Source organism: Haliotis rufescens, unplaced genomic scaffold (assembly GCF_023055435.1).
Source record: "Haliotis rufescens isolate VD_foot unplaced genomic scaffold, xgHalRufe1.0.p SCAF_38, whole genome shotgun sequence".
Classification (NCBI taxonomy): domain Eukaryota; kingdom Metazoa; phylum Mollusca; class Gastropoda; order Lepetellida; family Haliotidae; genus Haliotis; species Haliotis rufescens.
Genome location: NW_025964090.1, coordinates 3402399 through 3421158, shown reverse-complemented (window position 1 = coordinate 3421158; position 18760 = coordinate 3402399). Strand labels below are relative to the sequence as shown.

Sequence of the window (18760 nt, the reverse complement as noted above, 5' to 3'; positions counted from 1 at the left end):
TCACTTCGGGTTTTCCTCTCACATTAAACTGACACGCTGTGATATAACTGGAATAGTGTTAAAAGCGACGTTAACCCAACTCACTCACTCACTCATGTTACTAAAGTTAATCTCTCATGCCATGATTAGGAAGACGACATGTGGTATCGCGCATTAATGCAGGTGGTCGACACACACGCTATCGTCACACGGGAACAACATTAACAGGAACAATTTCACTTTTACAACGCGTCAGTTTCCCTGTCAGGGTGAAAACGTTGTTTTTGTGTGTTTTTTTTTTTTTTTTTTTTTGGGGGGGGGGGGGGGACGTGTGACCCGACGTGTGCTGAGGACACCTTGCCACGTGATTCATCCTGTCGCATTGTATCTTCTAATGTGATTCTATCAGATGATGACCTTATTAATTATATAAACTTAAAATTAATAATACATGTTTCAGTTTCTTTTGAATTTTAGTATTGCCTGAGTTGCTTAAAATGGACTTAAGTTGGAAAAACTTGGGAATACCTTTCTTATTGAACAGTACTCTTGACCTCTGCTAGCGGGACGTACACCCCAGTAACTCGAAACTCATCTAACAATCGCTGACTTGGTTGATGCAAGTCATCGTATTCAAATTGCGTAGATCGATGCTCGTGATGTCAGTCACTGGATTGTATGGTCAAGACTCGATTATTTGCAGACCGCCGTCATATAGCTGTAATATTGCTGAGTGCGGCGTTAGACAACAAGCAAACAAATAAACAAACAAACAATAATGTACTTGCTGTCGTCATATCGCTGGAATATTTGAGTGCGGAGTTAAACATCAAACAAACCACTATAAATGTGAACACTTTCAACCATACTTCCATCCGAACACTTTCAACCATACTTCCATCCTTAATTACCCTATTATCGTACTCAAATATGTTTCATAAATTGTTTTTAAATATAACTATTCATAAATGACAAAATTGTGAATATATGAACATGGTCGCGTCGCTATATGGCTGAAATAATGCCGACGCGACGAAACTGATACCTGACCTTGACATTGCCTCTAACGAGGACGTGTGATAGATGTCACATGGCATATGTACAACCGTTTTCCCTGACCTTATTGTGTTTGAGTTGAATCATAAATCTACTCGCAAATGTTTCCCTGTTGGCTATTGCAGATGAAGTACTTCGAATCAGATAACCTCGAAGTTTTCATGTTAAAATTCACGTTATCACTCCGTACATTATTTCCACCCATTTCTTTTACATTTTCAATCTACAAATGTATGTTAATAGGTGAGTTAGTTTTTTTGAGCCGCTTTGAACAGATTTTTAGTTAAACCCTGGCGTTTCAGCTTGATGTGGGAAGAAAACCCGAAGTCATTCCTTTCTAAGACGTTTACGACTTTGGTGAAACCAAAGGACACTGGTACAGTGCTGGCAAACTCGCATAGACATACTCGCATAGAACACACACACACACACACACACACACACACACACACACACACACACACACACACACACACACACTCCTATCCTTTTATATGGTCGAGAGTAATAGAATCAGTACATTAATATGTCTGTCAAAGCTCCCATTGCGTTAAACAAATCATTCCTACTTTTGAAAAACATTTAGCTTAAGTTATTAAAAATGCTAAAAAGAAGATGTTACAATGTGATGCTGCTGTATGAAAAAAATAAGTTAATTTGTTTACTGTATTGATTTGTTGTTTAACGCCACACTCAGCAATAGTTCAGCTTAATGACGGCGGTCTGTAAATAATCGCGTTTGGACCAGACAATCCAGTTATTAATATCATGAGCATCTATCCACGCAATTGGGATCGATGACATGCATCAACCAAGTCAGCGAGCCTGACCACCCGACCACGTTAGTTGCCTCCTACGACAAGCATATTCGCCTTTTACGGCAAGCATGGGTCGCTGGGGACCTATTCAACCCCGGATCTTCACGGGTCTCAAACAATTGCGGATATTACAAGTTACATGTCAGGAAATGAATGCACAACCGAAATGTCAGGATTTTTATATATTTATTTCCATGTTACAAATCGGAGTTGCTCTTGACCCAGTCGAGGAACTTGGAGACCCTGGTGTAGACGCTGGGGGCGTCGGTGGCGCACCCAGACAGACCCCAGGAGGTAACACCAATCAAGGTGTACTGACCGTTAGACATACACACCAGGGGACCACCGCTGTCTCCCTGCAACATAACATAGAGAGATTATACACCACTGAAACAAACAAGTATCCCAGTTTTCAACAATCAAAAAGAAGTTAATATACCTATATTTATAAACCGATTCATTGGGATCGCTATTAAGTAAGGCACTTCTTTCTATAGGCATTAAAACCTATTGTGAGGTTTTACTTTCCAGTCTGGTTAAATCTCATAAACAGGGACGGTGTAATGTCCCTGGGATTTTATAGGATATTCAAGTCATATTTGCTATAATATCCCAGGGATTTTATATAATGTCCTGGGTATTTTATTAATGTAACTTCCGTTCAGATTGTAACATGTAATGAAATGTAAAATCAAATGACCAATGTTTTCTTTGTATTCCCGAGGATCAAACTCGCAACCTTCATATCTGTAGCCCAGTGAGTGTACCACGAGGCTACAGAGGTGTTTGATAAGCCACACTGCTTTTTAGAATCAAGGTTACAACATTCAAGGCTTCAGTGAAGCTTTCAAAAAGTTTTATGGTAAACATGTGGAGAACATATCCAAATTTGACGCATCAGTGACAAAAATGAGGTCCGATACAATTTCCTTGATACTTGTACCATATATTCCAATGTTTTTTTCAGGTAAACAATTGAATTGCCTTTGCATGTGTTTGTGACGTGTGCCACCGGTGGGGCAGGACACGCTGACCTTTTCGCGAACACCTGGTAGCATTACTATTTGATAGCGATTCATAAACACATGTTCATGATATAGTCGGATTTGTACAATCGACTCGGCTTTATGCAGATATTTCTATTGGATATGGAAAGGGTGTTGTCGCTTTATTACCATTTAGAAAATTGGGCCCAATGTCATGTTGGAAGCTACTAATGCTGACTTATTTCTCTGTCTCTGCTTACGAGTGATCTTGCATAGTAAGTGAGTGAGTTGGGTTTAACGCCGCTTTTAACAGTATTCCAGTTATATCACGGCGTGTCCGCTTAATGTGGGAGAAAAGCCCGAAGTGATGCAGGTCTCAGACGTTTACCACTTTGGTGAAACCCACGAGCACGGGTATGGTGCTGACAAGCCTAGAAACATAATCGGGGCGAACCGGGATTCGAACCCACAATCATAGGTTTCCGGCGTGCCCCAGGGACGCAACTCTGCACAGCGAATCGCGGCGCCTTAGACGACTGAGCCACCCGTGCCCCTGATCATGCATAGACACACGGACACCATCTAAATACACAAGAATAGGCGTGTGTGATATGGTTATTGAGAATCATGGGTTGGTATACACTATGTTACTCCATCACCCGTGATTACTTACGTAGGATATGCAGTGTAATAGAGACTCGCGTCTGTTTATATGAAGAAATGGGGCCAACTCCATACAAGACATTCGTGCGAACTCGACCGTATCCTCGATAATGTGCTGAATCAGATTCCATTGGGTGTAATGTTTTTGTTTGTTTGTTTGTTGTTAAACACCGGAGTCAGAAGTATTCCAGCTATATGACGGCGGTCTGTAAATAATCGAATCTGGTTTTTGTTTTTTGTTTGTTTGTTGTTAAACACCGGAGTCAGAAGTATTCCAGCTATATGACGGCGGTCTGTAAATATTCGAGTCTGGTTTTTGTTTGTTTGTTTGTTTGTTGTTAAACACCGGAGTCAGAAGTATTCCAGCTATATGACGGCGGTCTGTAAATATTCGAGTCAGGTATTTGTTTGTTTTGTTTGTTGTTTAACACCGGAGTCAGCAATATTCCAGCTATATGACGGCGGTCTGTAAATAATCGAGTCTGGGTTTTGTTTGTTTGTTGTTTAACACCGGAGTCAGCAGTATTCCAGCTATATGACGGCGGTCTGTAAATAATCGAGTCTGGAACAGACAGTCAAGTGAATGATATGAGCATCGAACCACCCATTTGGGATGCATCAACCAAGCCAGCGAGCCTGACCACCCGATCCCGTTAGTCGCCTCTTACGACAAGCATAGTCACATTGAACGGCAAGCATGGGTTGCTGAAGACCTATTCTACCCCGGATCTTCACGGGTCTTATGCAAAATAGTGGTGAAAATATAAGAATGGATCACTGCAAGTCGGTTATTCGCGACAAGAGTTAGCAATGAGCAGAGTAGACAGCAATAAGGCTCCGGCACATCAACCATGTCAGCGAGTGAATGGTACAATAAACAACAAGTCCTTAAGAGTGGAAAAGCAAAACTGTTTGACCTAACGGGAATGGAAGACGTTGCAATTGATGGTATTACCGTTTTGAGTTTGATGAATTTGTCAATGAAGATGAACTCGATGAATGTGCCTCTACTTACATTGCATGCTCCGGAGGCTTGGTTGGCGCTGTCGTACACGCAGACGTGGCTGCTGGAGAGGCCCAAACCGGGGAATAGACCGAGTGCGCTTCTGCAAGCGCTGTTGGTCACGACGTCGGTCTGAACTTCTTGCAGAAGGTCTGGCACGCCGGACTCCGATCCTGTATTATCAATATCAGTGTTGTTGATGTTGTTTAAAGGCATTTAGAAGCTGAATGAATGCTATGAGGCAGAGAACATATATATGTACACGTAAGACCAACAAAAGTAATAAGATAACAAGAGTTGGAAACTTAACAAGGGAAGCCAACAGATAATTGGCGCTGATAGGTGATTAGCAGCATTGGACAAATGGAAGTCAACACTTAACAATAAATAGCGCTGATAGTTGATACGATGGGCAACTGGAGGCCAGGACGTATCAGCGCCACTTATCTGTTGGCTTCCCTTGTTAAGTGTGAAAAATCCTTGATCCACATCGGTAAATAGATGTTAAACTGAAGCGCCCCCGGAAGTCTTGCTGTCGCCATATTGATGGCCAAAATGCAACATAGGAATCGCATATATCAATACGCACAAAAGCGTTTATAAAGTCAGCAGGATCACCCAGAGTTGGTCTCTCTGATTCACATTTGCTGATTAAGCACAAATTGAATAAAGGGTGATTCACTCTTTTGGTAGAATTAGCATATAAATCGTTTGTGTTAAATTTATTATTTTATACGTTGTCTTAATGTATTCTTCCTAAATCTGGCATAAGGTAGCATATGCCTAAGTGATTATCAATGTACAGGTTTCAAAGTAGAGTACCCGGGAACTTGCTTTTATCCTTACCTCCTAACTTTCCCCATCCAGTGATGAAGCAGTCTTTTTCCCCTGCAAAATCCTTCGAGTCATCGGGAACGAGATTTGCCGGTTGAACACCATCATTAAATTCCAGAGGCGTCGCCAGTCTCAGAATAGCAATGTCATTAGGGAATCCGAGTGCGTCGCCATTGTAGCTCGGGTGCTGTAAATAGAACACATATCACAGGACGAAAAGTGGTGATTTAGAAGGCCTGCAGATACCGTGTTTATACTTATTTTCTTCTTGTGTATGCCCTTCATTCAGCGATGGCAATACAACAATCTTTGGAACAGACAATTGAACATTGAAGGTTTGGTTGCATCTTCTTTTTAAAAGAGTGAGTGAACGAGTGTGTTAGTTGGGTTTAACGCCGCTTTTAATTGTATTCCATTTATATCGCGGCGTGTCAGCTTAACGTGGGAGGAAAGCCCGAAGTGATGCAGGCCTCAGGCGTTTACCACTTCGGTGAAACCCACGAGCACGGGCATGGTGCTGACAAACCTAGAAACATAATCGGGGCGAACCAGGATTCGATTTCACAATCATAGGTTTCTGGTGTGCCCAAGGGACGCCACTCTGCACAGCGCCTTAGACAACTTGGCCACCCGTGTCCCCTCTTTTTAAAATAATTAATTTATATCTATAATGTTTCTTGAGATATTATCATACTTGTTGCGTGGCTCATTTTATGTAGACTGTCGGGCAATACAAGGTATACACCTATCTTTGATAGTGGCTAAAATGAAACTTGTTATTCGATGGTTTTACATTTGATGTATTTGGGTATCAGAGTTGTGTGTTGGACGTCAGGTTTGCAGTGTCCCGGCAACTGTTTTCAACCTGGTAACGTTTTGATTTTAACACTCCAATTTTCAATTGTATACTTTCTTTTGCCAGGGACTTTTCTTCACACATCTATATGCAATATGCAACCTTGGTGTCTTGTTTTTGTTCCATTTCATCAGCTTGATCTATATTTTGGGAACAACTTACACAATTTCAATTGATTTTGAATTTGAATCGGTACACAGACCTTCAAGGAAATAGTTTCGGAGAAGGCTGGAGTTTAGACATTTTTCAATTTGACTGGATAGGTTTTGCATCAATTGAATTTGTTTTAGCTTGACTTAATGATAATAGAGAAAGGACCTACCATGACATAGGTTACGTCGATGGCCTGCTCGAACATTGATGGGTTCTGAAGACTGTGCCCGCCTGCTACGATTGACATGTCAGATTCAACCCTGTTAGAAAAAAAATATGAATTTAATTTAGATTTAAGTTATCCTTTTTATATTCCGTACTCTATTACATGCTTGTTTCTGTGTTTCTGCAAAGTAGCCTTGTGGTTAGGCGTTCGCTCTGAATAGCTTGGTTCGATTGCCTACATGGTTGTAATGTGTGACCAAAATGATGTCCGATGCAATTCCCTATTTGGAGTAGGTTCCCGTGTGTTTTACAGGTGAACCCTTGACTTGCCTTTGCATGTGTTTGTGACGGGTGACACCGGTGGGCCAGGATATGCTCATCCTTTCGCAAACACCTGGTATCATCACTATTTGATGGTGATTCATAAACACATGATCATGATGCAGCCGGGATCGTACACAGGACACTGTTTTTATCATTTCTTATATCTATGATACTTGTTTTGTCGATTCTATAACAACGATGGAATATTGCTTAAATCATCGAAAAAACATACTGACACACATACCTTTTCGTTTCCTTACAGTAACAGACATCCATTAACAAGGGATCTGTCATTCCCCAAGGAACCCATAGAACTCAAATTTGGAAAAAAAACCACTGATGTCTACCATAAAACTTTCAGAAAGCTTTACTGTTACTGTAATCCTGACCCAACAATTGTAGTGCAAGAGTCAGAAAGATCATTCTCTGTTGTACCTCAAACGTTGTTAAATGGAGACACGAGAGGCTGGAGCTGATGGAATATTACTCGACATAAAGGGAAAATTGACTTTTGGAAAGTTGAAGTCATCGCTCTCGTGATCTTGTGGATAGTGTTTTGTCACTCTGAATCTTTATTCATATATCTAAATATGAGACAGATGGGGCGGTTAAACTGGTCTCGTATATTTCTAGTTTAGGTTTGTAAATGAGTGGAAGGCAATTGGCTATGTGATGACATTGAAGGATTCCATTCCCAGGTGTAACTTACTATCTACTGCTGAGTAAGGCGTTAAACAACAAACAAACAAAACTTACTGTCCATCCACACAGTGGGCAGCGGTCACTGCGTAGTTCGCTGTCAGGATGGCCGCTCCACAGATGTGGCTTCCCTGACGTCGGAGAGAGAGCTGCCATGGCCAGGTGTGAGGGGTAGCTTCCGACCCCCCAACGATACGTTCGGCGGGGGCAGCGGCTGACAAAAAGAAGAATTTGCATTCTTCATTACAATACTTGATAGGCTTAGGTTTCAATCTAGCATGATGTTCATTTTAACATATAATTAAGGTATCACCACACCGGAATCGACCACCCCTCAACGGTCAGGGCAGACTTTTTCAACCCCATATTATTCGCTGTTGGGTAGCCTCGTGGTTAAAGTGTTCGCTCGTCACGCCGGGGAACCGGGTTCGATTCCCCACATGGATACAATGGTCTCCCCCGTCGTAATAAAGCTGGAACATTGCTTCAAGCTGCGTAAAACAATATTCACTCACTCTCGTCCCAGGCCTATATTTCATCGAGTCTTGACCAGACAAATCAGTCATTGAGTCTGACCTCCCGATCCATTTAGTTGCCTCGTATGACAATCAAGCAAGGAGTCCCCACGTGTTTAAATACCATGATACCAGCTACGATCCGACACAATGTGTGTTATCGTATTCCCAAGATACTGCCTATAATAATTTATTAAGCCTTTCATACTTGATGTACAAGAGAAAACCCGCATCCGAGGTTTTGGTTGAAAATGTAAAATTCGCGAGGGAGGCTGTTCCGACCCGAGGGTTTACACTTTCAACCCTAATCGAGAAACGTTTTCTCTCACTTATAAACTGTCGAAACATATATAAATATTCGTTTGATATCATGCATACGACAGTCTGAAGACGCGCTCGTAAAAACATACCTGTCCAGGAAATATACACTATACAGGGTACCTTCTAATGAACCACCTGTATCAACCAGCTCTGTGGCCTAATGGATAGAGTGTCTGACAACTGACCAGGAGGTTGTTCGATTTCAGTCATCCATAATGCAATTTTTTAAATTCTTAACTTCGATTTTGTTCTACATTGGACATTTGAAACACAAAGTCCAAACTTCTTTTTACTATGAACACCTTATAGCAGGGATGAGGTCTTACAAAGAAAAGGAAAAGCTGAATCCCAGGTTTTACTGCCTGTAGAAAGATTATTTTGTTACTGGTACTGGGTGAAGGTATTTGTACTTACCAGCGTAGGCAACGGAGATTGCGAGAAGGAGACACAGTTTCATGATGGAGATATGACACCGACCACAGAGACAGTTTCTCCCTATATAGTAGCATGAATTAATGCAGATGCAGCGTTCCCATGAGACGTGGAACGTTTGATCCGTACAAGGGTGTACTTGAATTCACAGCATCTGTCTGTTTCTGTAGGTCAGGAGATCTTGACTGGTGAGAGGAGGGTTTGTGTCACCAGGTCGGGGACACGTTGATCACATGAGTGAGTACAGATGTCACAGTGTGTAAAAGTGCATTTAGAAATTCAAATCGAAAAATTGTACAACTTTCTTTGATCACTAATTAAGACAAATTATTAGCAATCCTTAACATAATATCGATGGATCAACAATCACAAAACCTGACACTGACACTCTTGTATGTATGTGAATGTAATGTTAGTGCATGCTGAAGTGATCACTGCCACTCGTGTATGTATATGAATGCAGTGTTAGTGCAAGCTGAAGTGATCACTGCCACTCGTGTATGTATGTCAATGTAATGTTAGTGCATGCTGAAGTGATCACTGACACTCGTGTATGTATGTCAATGTAATGTTAGTGCATGCTGAAGTGATCACTGACACTTGTGTATGTATGTCAATGTAATGTTAGTGCATGCTGAAGTGATCACTGACACTCGTGTACGTATGTCAATGTAATGTTAGTGCATGCTGAAGTGATCACTGACACTCGTGTATGTATGTCAATGTAATGTTAGTGCATGCTGAAGCGAACACTGACACTCGTGTATGTGTGTCAGTGCAGTGTTGGTGCATGCTGAATTGATCACCGACACTCGTGTATGTATGTTAATGTAATGTTAGTGCATGCTGAAGTGAACACTGGAACTCGTGTATGTATGTCAATGTAATGTTAGTGCATGCTGAAGTGATCACTGACACTCGTGTATGTATGTCAATGTATTGTTAGTGCATGCTGAAGCGAACACTGACACTCGTGTATGTGTGTCAATGTAATGTTAGTGCATGCTGAAGTGATCACTGACACTCGTGTATGCATGTCAATGTTATATCAGTTAGATGGGGCTGGTAGAGCCACATGGGCAACTAGAATAAAATATCTATTGAACATAAACTAATGTCCAAATGAAACGATACCACACATTTTTCTAAATATTTTATTATGAAGAGTTAATTTTCGTCTGAAAGGTACTTTAGCGTATCCTAAATTCCAAACCAAACGTATTCGGTCGATAAAACCGGGAACATTTGATCACTTAAGAAAAAAGCGTGCAATTTGCCCAAATGACGTTCCGTCCCGTAACACGAAATGCACGTGTATTCTGTATAAAACTGCTGACCCGACACGTTGGGATCACAGCAACAAAAAGCACACACAAGAAATGCCACGTTTGACAGCGATTGAGAGAGACGGAGAGCCGTAGGAATGCTCCAACAGGGAGCTAAGCACCGCGACGTCGCCAGAAGGTTAGGATGCTCGCGCATAACCGTCACCAGGTTAAAGCAGCGGTTGCGTCAAACAGGTCGGACAGCAGACAGGCCGAGAACCGGGAGACCACGGGTGACCACGCCTATTGAAGACCGCCGCACCCGGGTACTTCACCTTCGGAACCGCTTCGTAACGGCGACGTTAATGGCACGGACGGCACTGGTGATAAGTCGCCAAACCGTGTACAGGAGACTGCGGGCACATGGTATCCGAGCACGTCGCCCCTACCGCGGAGCGTTCCTGACACCTCAACACCGACTCAACAGACGGATATGAGCCAGGCGACTTCGACAGTGGCAACGGTGGAACTGGGCACGTGTCATGTTTTCTAACGAACGCAGATTTTGCATCTCCATGAACGACGGCCGGCAGCGTGTGTACCGAAGAGTAGGAGAACGTTTGGCACCGAACTGTATCCATCAAGTCAGGCCATATGGAGGTTTAATGGTTTGGGGTAGAATCTGCGGTGACGTCAAAACGAGACTCGTTGTTATTCGAGGAAACCTGATAGACTGGTTCCCGTTCGTTCCTGCGACAGACTTTGATTGGAAAGCGGAACAAGTGCAGCGACACCAAGCGGAGGATCCGGGAACCAGTCTAGGAAACCTGATTGCGCAGCGTTATCGTGATGACATCTGACAACCAGTTGTGGTGCCATTCATCCAACAACAGCCTAATGGTATCATTTTCCAGCACGATAATGCGAGGCCTCACACGGCAAGGCTGACCTAGAACTTCCTAGCAAACGCCAACATTCACGTTTTACCATGGCCGGCATGTTCACCGGACATGAACCCAATCGAACACATGTGGGACATTCTAGGCCGCAAAGTCAGGAATCGCCCTGTGCCTCCAGTTAACCTCCAGGAATTGGAACAATGCCTCCTCCATGAATGGCAACGCATCCCCCCGCAAAATCAGACGTCTGACGTCATCAGCCCGTAGACGTGTACTAGCGTGTATCGATGCTCACGGTGGACATACCCGGTACTAACGTGACTTTGAGACGTGTGTTGTGACATTTTCCACACTTGTCTCATCAACTGTGTTCAAATGAAATTTTCATTTTGGCCCCCCGGCGTCTTTACATGTCTGTCCTCATGATTGTAAAGGATTGATTACAATGAATTTATGTACACATACTGTGAAAACATTACTCACACGTCATACACCAATTTGAAATGTCTGTATCGTTTAGTTTTTTTGTAATGTCCTTTCAAACACGTGGTATCGTTTCTTTTGGACATTAGTTTACTTGGATTTTGTCTAGTTTGGTTTGAACAGGGTGTTGGTGACAAAGCCCATTTCCTTAGAATTTGTAGGGAAGGGTTGCAGGATTGTTGGAAACAAACATGGGCACTATCTATAAGTGAAACAAGTAGGCTTAATAATTATTCCATTATCAAATCAGTGTTGGAGCCTGATAGGTATTTGCACAATATGAAGAGTAAAAATTTAAGAATTGCTCTTAGTCGATTCAGATGTGGTAACCACAAACTGGCTGTTGAAATTGGGCGGTGGGGAGGAGTTGCTAGAGGGGAGAGAGTATGTAAATATTGTTTTGATAATCTGAGTGTATCAATTGTTGAGGATGAAGTTCATTTTATTACATCATGTTACTTGTATAACAAATTCAGAAGTATGCTTTTGCCAAGTATTTGCACTAGTAATCTTTGTACTCTCGATAAATTTGTCAGAATCTTTAGCACTGTATATTGTTCAATGCACGCAGGCAAGGCAGGTTTTTTCAAAGAGGTTAAAGGGAGACAACTTTATATATAGTTTACGAGTGCTTCACTTACTTTTGATGATTATGGTAGATCTTTTCTTAATGATTGTAATTGTTGTTTGTAATTTAAAATTGTTGTGACTTTATTAAATACACATGTACTCATGTACTCGTGTATGTATGTCAATGTAATGTAAGTGCATGCTGAAGTGATCACTGACACTCGTGTGTGTATGTCAATGCAGAGTTAGTGCATGCTGAAGTGATCACTGACACTCGTGTGTGTATGTCAGTGCAGTGTTAGTGCATGCTGAAGTGATCACTGACACTCGTGTATGTATGTGAATGCCATATTAGTGCTTGCTGAAGTGTACAATGCCACTCGTGTATTTATGTTAATGTAATGCCAATTTAGATAGTGGATGGTAGACAGATTATGGACGATTGTTTGATTGTAGATGACAGATAGATTGTTGATGATACGTATATGGAGAATGATAGATCGGCGGAGGAGTATGGTTAGACCATCTACCGATCATTTACCATATATCTATCATCTATCTACCCGGGGCACGGGTGACCCAGTAGTCTAAGGCGCCGCGATTCGCTGTGCAGAGTTGCGTCCATTGGGCACGCCAGAAACCTATGATTGTGGGTTCGAATCCCGGTTCGCCCCGATTATGTTTCTAGGTTTGTCAGCACCATACCCGTGCTCGTGGGTTTCACCGAAGTGGTAAACGTCTTAGACCTGCATCACTTTCCTCCCAAATTAAGCTGACACGCCGTGATATAACTGGAATACTGTTAAAAGCGGCGTTAAACCCAACTCACTCACTCACTCACTCATCTATCCACCATTCATGATCTACCGTCTACAATTTATCTAACATGTAGCATATATGTATCATCTAGAATCCTTTTTTTCTGGGATATTTGTCTGTTCAGTCAGTTTCTGGGACAAATTGTTTTCTCCTTTTACCACCATATAAAATTAGGTGCATCTGTGGCATACATTACCTAGACGGCCCTTGAAGATCCGGGGTAGAATAGGTCTTCGGCAACCCATGCTTGCCGTAAAAGCCGACTATGCTTGTCGTAAAAGGCGACTAAAGGGATCGGGTGGTCAGGCTCGCTGACTTGGTTGATGCACGTCATCGATCCCAATTGCGTGGATCGATGCTCATGACATTAATAACTGGATTGTGTGGTCCAGACTCGATTATTTTACAGACCGCCGTCATATAGCTGGAATATTGCTGAGTGCGGCGTTAAACAATAAACCAACAAAAAAAAAACCCACAAAAAAACATTACCTAGACGAAAGTAGGCATGCCGACGTCAATATTCAGAAATGTTTTCATTAAGTTTCATTATGACAATCATTCCCTGCTGTCTACTAACTTGGCGGATCGGTTGTCAAGGAACACTTGTTCGATAAATTAGCATAACTTGACAGTTGTTTAAGTATTTCCCACAGTAACGTTAGTGTACACAATATTGACGTCTTTTTCAAAATTTGTTCTGAAATAATCATTCTTCCTGGTTAAAAGTAGGTTACTGTGGCCAACCCTTTACAGTAGGAAGCATTATCTCTCATTTCTGCCCTATATTTATTTACTGAATCATTCGTCATCCGGGTTGGATTGCATTTTACTGTGACAAACAGCACAGAGGAGGAAGTTTTGATGAGAGTCGGACGTGTTTACAGATCTGCTTTAGGCAGGAGAATACTGCTTGATAACTGTGATCGTGTAAGCAGCAAACGAGGTCAGACTTTGGAAGAGCTTCCAAAACTCTGGACACTGACACAACATTCTTCCGAACGACGCCATTGAGATTAAATCTGGATACTGAGTTGTATTACTGTGACAAACAGCACAGAGGAGGAAGTTTTAATGACAGTCGGGCGTGTGTGCAGATCTTGTAAACACAGGCGGATACTGTTTGATAACTGTAGTCGTGAAGGCAACGAAGGAGGTCAGACTGAGGCAGTTTGGAAAGAGCTCGGAAAAATCTGAACACTGACACAACATTCTTACCAGCGACGCCATTGCGGTTACATCTGGATACTGACTTTATCAATTCCTGGTTTTGAAAGATTGCATCACTACATGGTAGGACTCGATTCCAATAGTGTTTATGTGGTTCGTGTCTTCAAAACAGTACTGGTCTCACATGCCAGTATGACTTGAATACACACAGCTACATCCTGACAAAAGCTGAATTCCCAGTGGAGATCTGTGTCTGTCAACTTCATGTAATCAGACCAGGGTGTTATCGTTCTTCGTGGTGTGTCCAGATTGAGTGAAGGGTTCATTGCGAATATCTTTCTTTGAAGATACGAATATGATTATGTGTCATATTTGTCTTGTTTTAATGTTATTTTAACCTGGTCAAAATACACTGAACAATACTGACTGAAGCAGAAAACCTTTCACTTCGTGACACGTATCTTGGAAAAACGGAACAGTTCATATCGGGAACAAACATAGAAGGAAAGGCATGGTTTCACTCAGATGTGTTTGACAGGGTAGAAGACACAAGCATCATCTGATCTTCAAAGAAGGATCCATTTAAGAAAAATGTAGTACACGGTTTCAACTATACAGAAAACCTTCATGAAATCCAATTTACATATCAGCGAAAGGGGAATGTTGTGATAGAAAAGGCACTTCAAGGAATTATGTTCTTGGATTGCAACACTGTTTAGGTAGGACATTTTCCAAAAGATGGAAAAGCTTTGGCACCAGTGCATAATAACTGTATTGTGTTTTCTTACAGTGTGTCAGTTTCAGCAAGGTCTGGCCATAGACTGCTTTCATAATTGGTGCTCGTGCATATCGCATTCAGCTTGCTGCATCGACAATGGAAGAAGGCTGCAATATGTCCCACGCTTACAATGGGACGGGGAAATTTATCGGTTTACATTTATGAACAACTATTTGACAATCATCACAAATAGTACCTTTCAAAACATCAGCCAGTACGCCCTACATTTTCTGGATCTTACACACAATCAAATAACTCATATTTCTGCAGGTGCCTTCGCTAACCTCAGTCATCTTCTTTATTTGGATATAAGTGATAACCCCATCACGTTGGATGAATTGGGTGGAGCGTTTCATTCACTACCTGTTGGTTTTGAATATCTGTACTTGAATAAATTAAATATTAGCGACGCCTGGCTGGAAGACAATTTCCTTGATGGTCTACTGACAAAGAGCCTCACTGCGCTACATCTTGCCCATAACATGCTGACGAAATTCAATGTTTCTCACATTGCCAAGTTTACTATGTTGACACTTTTGAACCTCACGGACAATCAAATCGCGTGGCCGGAATATCATAAGACTGCTAAATCTGAAAGTTTGAAGAGTTTAGATCTTAGTCACAATGAACTAGGTGAATTACCATTAATGTGCATGGACCATCAAAAACCTTCCTTTCCAAACTTGCAAACGCTTAATATCGGGTACAACCTCATATACGCAATATCTGCTCTAAATGTTCGCTGCCTCCATAACCTTCAAGCCTTAACCTTGTCAGGAAACACAATTAAGGATATCAAAAAGTTCTCATTGCTCAGAATAACTAAACTGAGATACTTGGATATATCTGACAATAAAGCAAATTTAACCATTCAAGGACAGGTGTTTAATTCAAACCTGTCTTTTGTAAATTTGTCCTATTCAAATATACGCTCTATTGAGACTGAGACATCAGCCTTTATAAACTGCAAGAGTATCAAGGATGTTGATCTTTCCGGGAATGACTTTGGCAGAATGCCTGAATATTTCATCAGATACCTTTTCGACGGAGCAGTGAACACTATAGAATCGTTCAACTGCAGTCGTTGTGGGTTAAAACAAATGCCCAGAGTCTTTTCAGAAATGGGCCGACTTCGAATACTGAATCTAAACTTGAACTCAATTCAAACCATCAATGACAATTTCTTTGACAACAACAACGACCTTCGCCAATTATACCTTGCCAACAACTCCATTAAGACCCTCAGTACATTCGTAATTTCTAATTCAGTTAGAAAAGAATTACGATTTATAAGTCTTGAAAACAATCCTTTTGTTTGTAACTGTGATTTAGTTTGGCTCAAGTACTGGCTCTTATCTGAGACTAGCAAATTTCGTAATCACCTGAATCAATACACCTGCTCCAACGCTCCTTTTCAAGGGAAAAATCTTGTGGATATTTCGTCTATAAACGATTCAGAGTGTTACCACACTCGCCACAATTTTTCCATCGTGTACTGCGTCGTTGGGACTGTGCTCATCTGCCTGTGTTTCTTTGCCTTGGGCTACAAACTGCGCTGGAACATACGGTACTGCTGCTTGATGTCCAAATCTTCAGCTTCAGAATCCATTCCTCTCCTGAGTAACGATGTCTACATTCTGTACAGTGATGAAAATTATTTGTGGGTAAGATACGAAGCACTGGCCAAGTTAGAAGATGAAGGAAGACTAAAAGTTTGTTTCCGCCAAAGAGACTTTAATCCCAAAATATATGTAGTTGATAATGTTGTGATTAACTTAAGACGCTGCATAAAAGTCCTTGCAGTTTTGTCTAACAGCTTCTTCAAGGACCGAACTTCTCAGTTTGAGATGTCCTTGGTCTTGAAACGCTTGGAGGGCCATCATGGAATGCTTGTGTTGGTTTTTCTTGAAGACATTGAGGACAGATACATGTCCCATGCTCTCAGCAGTATGTTGCAAACATGCCCAACAGTACAATGGTCAGAGAAGAGTGATCGAAAAGAAGCGTTTTGGGAGCAGTTGTTGGCACATTTGTAAAAGCTGAATGAGATGAGGATGAGGATCCCTAAAAGCATTTATTCTGCTAACAAAAGAAATTTAACATTATTAAGAATTTGAGAATTACAAATTATGACATATATATGTAGGCGGGTCGGTGTACCTAGAAACCTTACATTTTGACCTTTTGGTAAAAATATTACAGATGAGTTACATTCTTTGTTAGTATGCCCAACTAAAACACTAACCAAAAAAATTAATTTTCACTCAGAATTTTACAACAAACTTCTAACATTGAACTTTGTCATTATGATGTCAATCACTGGATTGTCTACTCCAGACTCAATTATTGACAGACCGCCGTCATATAGCTGGAATATTGCTGAGTGCTCCGTTAAACAACAAACAAACAAACATTATGTTCTAAATACATTAAAGATGCCCTATCTTTCGTTCTTCATTAGATTCTGTACTTCTTGTTATTGCACCATCACTTTGTATATAATACATGTGTCTATATTGTTCTTGGCCCTGTGCTCAATATACTGAAATAAACTTAATAAAAAAGATTATACTGATAGCCCAAACCAGTTTCAGATACAAACTGTACAATGTTTTTATTGCTCATTTATGTAGATGTTGATTTGTTACATTTGTTGTTAAAATAGTTTCTGCAAATAACATTCCTGCTTCCACTTTGTTGATACGCATGCGATGATGCACTGTGTATGTTTTCTTGTTATTTTGGAGCTTGTTTTCCAATTTAACTGTTTAATAGTATGGAGATTAATGTAAAGATTGGCCTGATCACTTAAGTTTGTTATCCTAGCTAGATATTTATAGCTTAACTTGTATTCCAATATTTTTAAGATGATAGCTTCCCTGTTAGGGGCACGGGTGGCGCAGCCGTCTGAGGCGCCGCGATTCGCTGTGCAGGGTTGCGTCCCTATAGAAACCTATGTTTGTCGGTTCGAATCCCGGTTCGACCCGTTTATGTTTCTAAGTGTAGGTTTTTCAGCACCATACCCGTGCTTGTGGGTTTCACAGAAGTGGTAAACGTCTCAGACCTGCATTACTTCCGGCTTTCCTTCCACATTAAGCTGACACACCGCGATATAACTGGAATACTGTTAAAAGTGGCGTTAAACTCACTCACTCACTCACTCATATGTGTTTGCGGGAACTTTATTGCTTACAGTATTGATGAACACTTTGTTGAACACTTTTCACTCACTCACTCACTCCCTATTAGTTCACCTTCATGTAACTAATGTCGTGTTTATAGCGAAGGCATCACGATCCGTGTTCACCTTTCGCCATTTAGCTCACCTTGTGACGAACTCATAGGTTTCCGGAATCTTCTTGTTGATGTTGGTCATTATAAGTAGACTGGTCTTAACAAAAATCTGATTTTTTCACAGTCTTAATTAAAAACAATTCTTTTTGAATAATCAAGACATACAAGGACGACCAATCATAATTGTCTGGGTATCAAAATGCACCGCAGTAAATTCTCATGAAGCAATGATTTTTGAAAAGCTAAATTTGTTCATTTGATTTGACTTTAGCAGATCAGTTAATTGCATTATAATACTTGATTCTTATCTGACTGAATCTTAATTTGGAACAAGGTGAACTTTATTGTTATTTTACCAAATGTAGTTGTCATTCATTTTGGACATATATATTATGTAAATAAACTAAATCTAAACCCTGTCAATTTTATTCAATATGTAGTCGGGGGCAAGGGTGGCACAGTTTTCTAAGGCGCCACAATTTTTGCTGTACAGAGATGTGTCCCTTATGCACGCTAGAAACCTATGATTGTGGGTTCGAATCCCGGTTCGCCCCGACCATGTTTCTTGGTTTGTCAGTACCATACCCGTGCGCATGGGTTTCACCGAAGTGGTAAACGCCTGAGGCCTGCATCACTTCGGGCTTTCCCCCCACATTAAGCTGACACGCCGTGAAATAA

General features: G+C 41.2%; 2 protein-coding genes across 2 annotated transcripts; one reads left to right on the top strand and one right to left on the bottom strand.

The window, feature by feature from the left end:
- Nucleotides 1–2022: 2022 nt before the first annotated feature.
- On the bottom strand, nucleotides 2023–8887 carry LOC124113812 (fibrinolytic enzyme, isozyme C-like). The gene is made up of 6 exons (XM_046474338.2): nucleotides 8787–8887; nucleotides 7594–7750; nucleotides 6518–6608; nucleotides 5352–5526; nucleotides 4518–4678; nucleotides 2023–2209 (listed from the first exon to the last, which is right to left on the bottom strand). Exons 1-6 carry the CDS (start codon nucleotides 8827–8829, stop codon nucleotides 2051–2053), a joined length of 786 nt encoding a protein of 261 aa, XP_046330294.1. The 5' UTR covers nucleotides 8830–8887; the 3' UTR covers nucleotides 2023–2050.
- Nucleotides 8888–13670: 4783 nt separating this feature from the next.
- On the top strand, nucleotides 13671–17796 carry LOC124113806 (toll-like receptor 13). Its single transcript, XM_046474333.2, has one exon. It carries the CDS (start codon nucleotides 14749–14751, stop codon nucleotides 16822–16824), a length of 2076 nt encoding a protein of 691 aa, XP_046330289.2. The 5' UTR covers nucleotides 13671–14748; the 3' UTR covers nucleotides 16825–17796.
- Nucleotides 17797–18760: the final 964 nt, after the last annotated feature.